A 10,768-nucleotide genomic window follows, 5' to 3' on the forward strand; every position below is an offset into this window, starting at 1 on the left:
TTATTAATTTTTAACTAGAAAATCCCATCTTTCCTCTTCTCGAAAAAGTTCGGGAGAAGTTGGCGGGGCTTTTTCCGCCCTTTTATTTTTATTTTTTCCCCTCCTCAATAATTCACAGCGCGCCCCCCACTCTCCCTTTTCTCTTTTCTCTCCTCCCCAGCGCCCCCAGCACGAATTCACCAAAACCGGGAGGTTTCACCCCAAAAAAGTCCCGAGAAAGTTTTCAGCTCCGAGTCTTCATTTCCGCCAAAAATCAAAATTCCGCCTGATAAACCGAGCTAAAAAAATGAAATAAAGGGAAAAACAAAAGCGGGGGTGGGGAGGGGACCCCAATTTGGGGCTGTCCGGGAGCTGTCAATGATTTGTGGGGTGTAATTAGAGGCGAGCCTTAATGAATGTGTCTGTGGTGAGTTTAATTAAATCGTCTGGGTCCTCGGCGGGCCGGGAGAGCGGCTGGGAGGGGTCGGGGTGAGGGATTTGAGGGAAAAAATAGAAATTTTTGTGCTTGAGTGGAGAAAAGGGAAAGCGAGGTTTGGGCTGGTTTTGCTTTTCAGTGGAAAACAAAATTAAAATTAAAATTAAAATTAAAATTAAAATTAAAATTAAAATTAAAATTAAAATTAAAATTAAAATTAAAATTAAAATTAAAATTAAAATTAAAATTAAAATTAAAATTAAAATTAAAATTAAAATTAAAATTAAAATTAAAATTGGGGAAAGTTGTTCTAGAGGAGCCTGAGCTCTGGGAAAACAACAAAAAAAAAGGAGGAAAAGCAAAAACAACCGGAAAAAGAGGAATAAACCCCAAAAAGGAGCTGCGCTTTGGGCTGGGTTGACTGGAGGAGGAGAAAAATATTAAAAATAAAAGGAAAAGAGGGAAGGGCTCGCACGGAAAAGGAGCTGGGACAGGGGAAAGGCTCCGGCCCTGCTGGGGGGGTTCGGCAGCACCGAGAGGGGAAAAAGCGGATTTGGGGAGAAAAAAGGGATTTAAAGAGGGGGGGAAAGGATTTGAGGAGAAAAAACGGATTTGGGGAGAAAAAAGGGGATTTAAAGAGGGGGGGAAAGGATTTGAGGAGAAAAAACGGATTTGGGGAGAAAAAAGGGGATTTAAAGAGGGGGGGAAAGGATTTGAGGAGGAAAAAAGCGAATTTGAGGAGGAAAAAAACGGATTTGGGGAGGGAAAAAGGAGATTTGAGGGGTAAAAAAGGGGATTTGAGGAGGAAAAAATAGAGATTTGGGGGGGAAAAGAGGATTTGAGGAGAGAAAAAAGAGATTTAAAGAGGGGGAAAAGGGGATTTGAGGAGGAAAAAGGGGATTTGAGGAGGAAAAAAAGCGAATTTGAGAAGGAAAAAGGGGATTTGAGGAGGAAAAAGGGGATTTGAGGAGGAAAAAGGGGATTTGAAGAGGGAAAAAAGGGATTTGAGGAGGAAAAAAAGATTTGAGAAGGGAAAAAGCGGATTTGGGGCGGGAAAGGCGGATTTGAGGAGGAAAAAAGGGGATTTCAGGAGAAAAAAGAGGATTTGGAGAGAAAGAAAGGATTTGAGGAGGAAAAAAGGTGGATTTGGGGCGGGAAAAGCGGATTTGAGGATGGAAAAAGCGGAATTTGAGGAGGAGAAAAGAGGATTTGAGGAGGAAAAGAGGAATTTGAGGAGGAGAAAAGTGGATGTGGGGCTGGAAAAAGAGGATTTGAGGAGGAAAAAGGGGATTTCAGGAGAAAAAAGAGGATCTGGGGAGAAAAAGCGGGTTTGAGGAGGAGAAAAGCGGATTTGGGGCTGGAAAAAGAGGAATTTGAGGAGGAAAAAAGGGATTTGGGGCGGAAAAAAAGCGGAATTGAAGAGGAAAAAAGGGATTTGAGGAGGAAAAAATCGGATTTGAGGAGGAAAAGAGGAATTTGAGGAGGAGAAAAGTGGATTTGGGGCTGGAAAAATCGGATTTGAGGAGGAAAAATTCGGAATTTGAGGAGGAAAAAATCAGATTTGAAGAGAAAAAAATCGGATTTCTGTCTGGCGGTGCCGCCCCTGTCCCCCTCACTCCTTGCCCTGCTCTTTGTTCATTTTCTTCATCTTCATGCGGCGGTTCTGGAACCAGATCTTGACCTGTCTCTCGCTCAGGTTGAGCAGCCGCGCCACCTCGTGCCGCCTGTCCCGGGTCAGGTACATGTTAAACAGGAATTCCTTCTCCAGCTCCAGCGTTTGGAATTTGCTGTACGGGCAGCGCTTCTTGCGGGACGAGCGGGCGTGCAGCCAGCTGGCCGCGGGGTTGGCTGCAGAAACGAGAGAAAAATTAAAATAAATTAAAAGGAAGCAGAAAAAAAGAGGTAGAAATCAAATTTCTAGTAGGGTTTTTTTTAAGGAGTTTTAAAATTATTTTTTATTATTTTTTATTATTTTTATTTTTTTATTATTTTTATTATTTTTATTATTATTATTATTTTTTATTTTATTTTTATTTTTATTTTTATTTTTATTTTTATTTTTATTTTTTATTAGTTTTATTAGTTTTATTTTTATTAGTTTTATTATTATTATTTTTACTTTTTAATTATTTTTAAAATTAATTTTATTATTTTTATTTTTATTATTTTTATTATATTATTATTAATATTTTTATTATTATTATTTTTATTATTTTTTATTTCTATTATTTCTATTATTTTTTATTTTTATTATTTCTATTATTTCTATTATTTCTATTATTTCTATTATTTCTATTATTTCTATTACTTTTAATTATTTTATTATTTTTATTGGTTTAATTACTTATAATTACTTTTATTATTTTAAATTTATTTTTATTAATTTTATTATTTTCATTTTTAATGATTTTTAATGATTTTTAATGATTTTTAATGATTTTTAAATGATTTTAAAATGATTTTTAATTATTTTTAATTATTTTAAAAATTTTAAATTTTTTTAAAATTTTAAATTATTAATTTAATTATTTTTATTACTATTAATCGGATAGTTGGGGGTTGTTCCCAGGAGGGTGGGAGCCAGGAGTTGGGGGAGGGGAAAAAACAACCAAAATGAAAAAAAAAAACAAAAAAACAAACTTAAAACCGAACCAAACCAAACTAAACAAGAAACAAAACAAGAAACAAACGAAAGAAACCCCAAAAAATTTAAAAACCACACACACACACAAAAAAACCCCCTCAAAAATAAACAGAACCCCACTCAAAAAAACCCCAAAAAACCCCCCAAAAAAACCCCAAAACCCAAAAAAAACCCCCCAAAACCCAAAAAACCCCCAAAAATAATAATATAAAATTTTAAAGCCCCCAAAACACCCCCAGAAAACCCCAAAAAATCCCAAAAATCCGAACCAGGAGATGCGAGGAAGCCCCGGGGGTCTGCACGGACGGGGGGGGTTCATCCCCAAATTCCAGAGGGACCCAAAACCTCGGGATGGGAGCGGGGATTGGGGGGCGCTGCCCCCCTGCGCCCCCAGGTTTGGGGGCACCCTGAGGGTTTGGGGTGAATTTCTGGGGATTTGGGTGAATTTCTGGGGATTTGGGTGAATTTTTGTGAATTTTTGTGAGTTTTTGGTGAATTTTTGTGAGTTTTGGGTGAATTTTTGTGAGTTTTGGGTGAATTTTTTGTGAGTTTTGGGTGAATTTTTGTGAGTTTTGGGTGAATTTTTTGTGAGTTTTTGGTGAATTTTTGTGAGCTTTGGGTGAATTTTTGTGATTTTTGGGTGAATTTTTTGTGAATTTTGGGTGATTTTTTGTGAATTTTGGGTGAATTTTTTGTGGGTTTTGGGTGAATTTTTTGTGGGTTTTGGGTGAATTTTTTGTGAGTTTTGGGTGAATTTTTGTAAATTTTGGGTGAATTTTTTGTGAATTTTGGGTGATTTTTTGTGAATTTTGGGTGAATTTTTTGTGGGTTTTGGGTGAATTTTTTGTGGGTTTTGGGTGAATTTTTTGTGGGTTTTGGGTGAATTTCTGCGGGGTTTGGGTGCGCCCCGAGGGGTTTGGGGGGAATTTTTGTGAATTTTGGGTGAATTTCTGGGGATTTTGGGTGAATTTTTGTGAATTTTGGGTGAATTTTTGTGAATTTTGGGTGAATTTTTCTGAGTTTGGGGTGAATTTCTGTGAATTTTGGGTGAATTTTTGTGAGTTTGGGGTGAATTTTTGTGAATTTCGAGTGAATTTCTGGGGATTTTGGGTGAATTTTTGTGAGTTTTGGGTGAATTTTTCTGGGTTTGGGGTGAATTTCTGGGGATTTTGGGTGCCCCGGAGCGTTTTGGGTGCACCCCGAGGGTTTTGGGTGCATTTCTGCAGGTTTGGGGTTCATTTCTGAGGGTTTTGGGTGCACCTCGAGATTTTTGGGTTCATTTCTGTTTGATTTGGGTGCACCCCGAAGTTTTTGGGTGCTCCCCCCAAGAGTTTTGGGTTCATTTCTGCCGATTTTGGGTTCATTTCTGAGGGTTTTGGGTGCACCCCGGGTTTTTTGGGTTAATTTCTGTGGATTTTGGGTTCATTTCTGCTCATTTTGGGTGCTCATGGGAGGTTTTTGGGTTCATTTCTGCCGATTTTGGGTTCATTTCTGTTCATTTTGGGTGCACCCCGGGTTTTTTGGGTTAATTTCTGTGGATTTGGGGTTCATTTCTGCCGATTTTGGGTGCTCATGGGAGATTTTGGGTTCATTTCTGTGGATTTTGGGTTCATTTCTGCCGATTTTGGGTGCACCCCGAGTTTTTTGGGTTAATTTCTGTGGATTTTGGGTTCATTTCTGCTCATTTTGGGTGCTCATGGGAGGGTTTTGGGTTCATTTCTGTGGATTTTGGGTTCATTTCTGCCGATTTTGGGTTCATTTCTGTTCATTTCGGGTGCACCCCGGGGTTTCTGGGGTCCCATCCCTGCCAGCCGAACCCCCCCAGCCCCCCACATTCCACACAAATAAAACCCAAATCCCCCCAAAAATTCCCATTTCTCCCCATTTTCCCCAGGATTTTCTTCTCCAGACCCATCACGCAGAGAGGGGAAGTCTGGAGGAGTTTTCCTGAGTAAACCCTGCCTCTTTTTTTCTTTTTTTTGTGCAATGTAGCAAAGTAAAAAAGAAAAAAAAAAGGAAAATTTCCCTCTCTGGCTGCCATAAAACCCCTCTGGGAGCTGCTGCCGGAGGTCTGGACAGCCTCACCCCAGCCAGCGCCGTTTGCAGGGCTGGAAACGCAGCCAAAAAATAGAAATAAATAGAATTTTAATAGAAATAAATAAACCCCCGCCCGTCACGTCGCGGGTGGGAATGGTGGGGGTGAAAATAATAATAAAAATGAGATTTTTGGGGATTTTTTTGGATTTTTTTTCCGTGGGGATGAGGGAAATTTTGGGAGCAGAACCCAGCGCTGCTGGCAGAGGCCTGAAGTGGTGAAAATCGCACCCGAAAGCGAAGTGGGTTTAGGGTAAATAATGAGAATTTCGCTAATCACATGCAAATATTGGGTAACGGGGAGGCGGGAGGGAGGAAAATGAAGGGTTCTGGACACACCACGAATTCCTGCTTTATTTCCTTTCCTCCCCCGGAATTACGGCCGGAGCCATAAACCTTTACACCAATTAAATGGACCATTATAAATACACACACACCACGGCGGATCCTCCCCGCAAAAAATAATAATAAATATCTACATATCGAATATTTCAAATTAAAAAATACAAGACAATAATCCGGTTAATCTTCCCGTGTGAGCGCTGCCCCTTACGAATTTTGCACGGCTATTTCCTTCATGTAATTGCCTTGATCTAATATGCAGAATTAAATATTAAAGAGGAGGAAAGCTGTTAATAATTGATATTGTTAATCCTGCTGCCCGGCCTTTAATGGCAGCGCAGCGCTGGGTTTCATATCGGCCTTTTTCGGGCATTTTTGGGGTCGTTAAATTGTATTTTAGACCGCGGGGTTTTTATCTCTTCTCTGCACGCAAATCCCCGAGCAGGAAAGAGAATGGGGAGAGGTCCTGACACCTCTTTTTAAAAAATATTTTTACTTTTTTTCCCCCTCTAAAATCCAACAAAATCATTTAAAAGCTTCCAGGCAGGGATTCATTAGCGAGAAACGCTGGCAAAAAAAGGAAATAATAAAGGGAAGAGTGGGGGAAATGGGAATCAGAACTCTCAAGGCCAGCACTAAATTAAATTATTATTTAAAACAAAACAAAAAAAAAGCGCCGAAACCACACGGAAACCACAGCGCGCCCACGCTGGGGCTTTAATGGGGATTTAAAAAAAATAAATGTTCGATTTTAGGGCGCAGGCAGCAGAAAATGCGGGGTTTTATTTCCCCAGTCGTTCACCGCCCGCTTTGGGTTTGTTCTGGATCTCTGCCCGGCACAAGAGAAAAGAACTTTTTGTGTGTGAGAGTTAAATGATTAGAGGGGGAAAAAAGGAAAATAAATTAAAATAAAAAGAATAAAAAAAAGAAGAAAAGCCACCAGGACATCCAGCAAGAGCAGGGGAGGAAATCGCAAGGGGGGAGTGAATATTCTCTATTTTTAGAGTTCATTTAAAAGTTCATTTGAAGGGGGAAAAATGGGCGGGGAGTCTCCCCCTGGCCTGGCTGCTCTGCCAGGTTGGAAAAGTTCGGTTTTTTTGGGAAAAAAAATTCCCGGGAGGGCGAAGCCGCGGTTGTCACCTCCAGCTGGGAACCTGCGAGGGGTGAGAGAGCCGCTCCTCCCTCTAAAATTATTATTATTAATAATAATAATAGCATTATTGATGGCATTAAATATTTTCCAGGCGAATTCTTATTATTTTGTTTTTAAAAAATCTATTTTAAAAGCGGAAAAAGGCGCCCCAGCCAGCGGAAAAAGCCCGCGCTGGAGTTTAACTCCCTCCCCAATCTGGCGAAATCACGAATAAAAACTGAAATAAAAGCTGAAATAAAAGCCGGTATAAAAGCCGATATAAAAACCGATATAAAAACCGATATAAAAGCCGATATAAAACCTAATTAACTTCCGAGCACCCCCTCCCTCCTTCTCCATTTTTTTTTTAACTGGGGAAGGAGCGTGACTTTGAAATATTCATACCCTGCCCTTAATAAACAAACAATTAACAGCACAAATAAATAAACAAACACGGGCAGCGCCGGCAGCAGCCGCGCAAGGAGCGCGGAGCCTCCGCGCCTTCCCCGGGGCCGCTCCGCGCTTCCCCCGCGGGAACTTTTCCCGCGATTCCTCCTCTTTTTATCCCTTTTTTTCCCCTTTTCCCCCCTTTTTTCCCCTTTTTCCTCCCTTTTTTCCCCCTTTTTTCCCCTTTTTCCTCCCCTTTTTTTCCCTTTTTTCCCCCTTTTTCCCTTTTTTCCCCCTTTTTTTCCCCCTTTTTCCCCCTTTTTCCTCCCTTTTTTTCCCCCTTTTTCCCCCTTTTTCCCCCTTTTTCCCCCTTTTTTCCCCTTTTCCCCCTTTTTTTCCCCATTTTCCGCGCTCTCCTCCCTCCCCCGCGCATTTTACTCCCCTCGGCAGCGCCTCCGCGGGCGCGGGGCTCTCTCTGTGCTGCTTTGTCCGCTCCGCGCTCCCTCTGAGGCGGCGGCCGAGGCGCATTTTGATTTTTATTTTCATTTCCACACAATGCCAGCGCTGTCCCCTCCCCACCTCTCCCCTTCTCTTGGCACCAGCTGAGACTTTTTTTTTTTTCCCCTTTATTTTTCCCCCCTCTCTCTCTCTCCCTCCGAGCCCTGATTTTCAACTTTCCTCAGCATTGTCCCCCCCGCTCTCTTTATTGCGCCTCCTCCAGCTTTTATTCTGTTTACTTCCTCACTTTTATAACTTACTTTGATCTGTCCCGTCTTTGTCTTCGCTTCCTTCACAAACTTTATTGTCCTCGAAGCCTCCCCTTGGAGTGGCAGCGCTCCCTTCCCCTCCAGCAGAAGGTTCCAGATGGAACTCGCGGTTCTTTTGGGCATCCCCGGTTCTGCCCGGGGCTGGTTCCGATTTCACCGGGCCGGGCTGGGGCGGAGCGCGGGGTTCGAGCCAGCCCCGCACGTACCGGGGCTCGGCGGGGCCCGGGGGCTGCAGGTACGGGTGGTACACGGGGAGAGACCCCGCGGGGTGCGCGCTCAGAGGGCTCCAGGAGGCGCTGAAAACCGGAGATTTCGGCTGGAAACTGCACGAGGGGAATTCGAGATGTTCGCTGGGAGCAGCGGCTCTGGGAGCCGAGAATTGCCCGGCCGGGAATTTGGCCGGATCTTCGCTTTCATGACTTATGATGGAGTCGACATAATAATTGCTGAGGGTGCCAGAAATGGACATTCTCAGACATCATACACGGCGCGCTTCGGTGGAGGAAAAATAAATTAAAAAATTAAATAAATAAAATAAAAATCTAAAAAAAAATTCAAAAAAACTCCCAAAAAAATTTAAAAAAAATTCAAAAAAAATTTTAAAACATTCAAAAAAAATCAAAAAATAAATTAAAAATTGGAATATACCCAGAGATGTTTATAGGACAGCTCTAGATTTGTACTCTACCCCCTTTCCCCAACTTCCCAGCCAACAAAAGTACAGTTGGGCTGCCGTGTTGTGAGCTGGCGGTGAAATGATTGGTCAAACTTTTTTTTCGTGAGCCTGATAAAGCGTCAGACTCGGCGTAAATCAATCGCGGCCGAGGGGGCTGCGCTGCGCTGTCATCCGCCCTTGCATTCCATATCAAGGATGGATTGGTTTATGTTTATGCGATGTTGCGAAGAAAAAAAAAAGTCAGGAGTTGCGGGGAAAAAAAATAAAAAATAAAATATTTAAAAAAACCAAACTGCGCACACGGCTCGGGCGGATATTCCGATATTTCCGCTTTTTTTTTCCTCCCTCCAGACTCCAGGATTTGCTGCTGGAATATCGCGGGGAGGGATGGGGGTGGGATTTTTAAATTTTTTAATATTTTTTAATTTTTTTTTCTGTTAAAGGAAGATGTTGATGCGCTGGCTCTGCCTTTAATAACGAGCACGGGGGAATAGGATAAAAGCGATTTTTTTACCACTCGGGCTCCAGAGAACCACAGGGAAAAAAAAACCCGGAATAAACACAAAAACAGCCCCCACCCCTCTCCCGGCCGCGAGTTCCACACAGCGACCGAAAAACGCCCAAAAATCCCCAAAATCCGCGGGTTGGGAAGGAAAAACCCCCGCCCTGCTTAGCCAGAGGGCAGCGAGCGCTCTGATATTAATAATTATCGCGATATAAATAATTCACCGTCCGGGATGGGGAGCGGGGGATGCTTCACACGCCGAAATAACTCGGGGAAAGAGGAAAATTTTTAAAAAATTGAATTTTTGACCGGTCAAAACCACCCCTGGGCGCACCCAGCGGGCTCAGTGCTGGAGTATATCCCTATAAATATATTTAAAAAATTAAAAATATCCCTGCTGGGAGGATTCCCCCTCCACGAGGCCGAAATTCAGGAGCTTTCCCCGAACTTTACGAGGCCCGTAAAAGGCAGAGCGCCACCGAGCCGGGCTTTGTTAGGAACGCCTCAAACTCGTGATGCTCCCGGAGTTTCATAAAACTTACATTGGCTCGCTTTGATTTTTATAGCCTCGCCTTTATTGCCCGGGGAAGAGGAAAAAAAAGGGAAAAAAACAAAAAAAAGGGACCTCGAGGGACGCACGCTGCGTGTCCAACGCCACCCTCGCCTCTCTTATTTTTTTTCCACGTTTTTCCCCAAAAAATCTGAGATTTCGGGGTGTTCTTTTTATTCCTTCTTGCTCAAAAGTTGTGAGGATAAATCCATTTATTGCCAGCGGTTCCGGTGGCCTCGTAAATGTCGGGTGGAGGGGAAGGTGCTCCCCACCATCCTGGGTGAGGGAAAAAAGTGAATTTTTTTCCCGGATTTGGGCTCGATTCTCCTCCTTTAATCCCCTCTCACCCCCAGAGCCGGGGATGCTTCAAGTGAGGGGCAAAGAGAATTTCTGGGGGTGATAAAAAAGAGAATTTCTGGGGGTGATAAAAAAGAGAATTTCTGGGGGTGATAAAAAAGAGAATTTCTGGGGGTGATAAAAAAGAGAATTTCTGGGGGTGATAAATCATCAGCGCGGGATGCGAATCTTTAATAACAGATAAAAACGGGGGCTAATAACCGCCTGAAATGAGGGGAAAACAGCAAAAAAAATCTGATTTTCGCTGCTCTGAGCGCAGGGAGTGAGGGGGATAATAACACTAATAATAATACTAATAATAACACTAATAATAACACTAATAACACTAATAATAACGCTAATAATAACACTAATAACACTAATAATAACACGAATAACGGGGATTAAAATCCCCCGGCCCAAAGGCTGAGCCCTTCCCCATCCGCCCCCACCCCCGGCCAGATTTACTGGAAATGAGGCGATTTTGGGACTCGATTTATTAAAAAATATAATAATTAATAAATCCGGAGGTCGGGGGGATGGGAATCGAGGGGGTTGGTTTTAATCTCATTTTTGGCAGCTCCAGGCAGCTCCAAATCCTTGCGCTGGAGGAGCAGCTCCGGGGGCTGCAGCCAAGGTGAGGTTTGGGGACAGTTTGGGGACAATTTTGGGACCCCTCTGCACCCCTGGGCCGAGCCAAAGCGGGGGGAAATGTCCCCAGGTGAGTGACCTGCGAGATCCCCTCTCCTTTCCAGGGGATAATTCCAAAAGAAATCCTAAAATTCCCAAAGAAATCCTAAAATTCCCAAAGAAATCCTAAAATTCCCAAATAAATCCTAAAATTCCCAAATAAATCCTAAAATTCCCAAAGAAATCCTAAAATTTCAAAAGAAATCCTAAAATTCCCAAAGAAATCCTAA

The 10,768-nt window shown here is 42.5% G+C and overlaps 1 protein-coding gene across 1 annotated transcript; it reads right to left on the minus strand.

The window, feature by feature from the left end:
- Positions 1 to 1,139: 1,139 nt before the first annotated feature.
- On the minus strand, positions 1,140 to 9,973 carry HOXB9 (homeobox B9). Its single transcript, XM_063425231.1, has 2 exons — positions 7,773 to 9,973; positions 1,140 to 2,263 (listed from the first exon to the last, which is right to left on the minus strand). Exons 1-2 carry the CDS (start codon positions 8,248 to 8,250, stop codon positions 2,028 to 2,030), a joined length of 714 nt encoding a protein of 237 aa, XP_063281301.1. The 5' UTR covers positions 8,251 to 9,973; the 3' UTR covers positions 1,140 to 2,027.
- Between the last annotated feature and the right edge of the window lie 795 nt (positions 9,974 to 10,768).

This window comes from Prinia subflava, unplaced genomic scaffold (assembly GCF_021018805.1).
Source record: "Prinia subflava isolate CZ2003 ecotype Zambia unplaced genomic scaffold, Cam_Psub_1.2 scaffold_60_NEW, whole genome shotgun sequence".
NCBI classification, from domain to species: domain Eukaryota; kingdom Metazoa; phylum Chordata; class Aves; order Passeriformes; family Cisticolidae; genus Prinia; species Prinia subflava.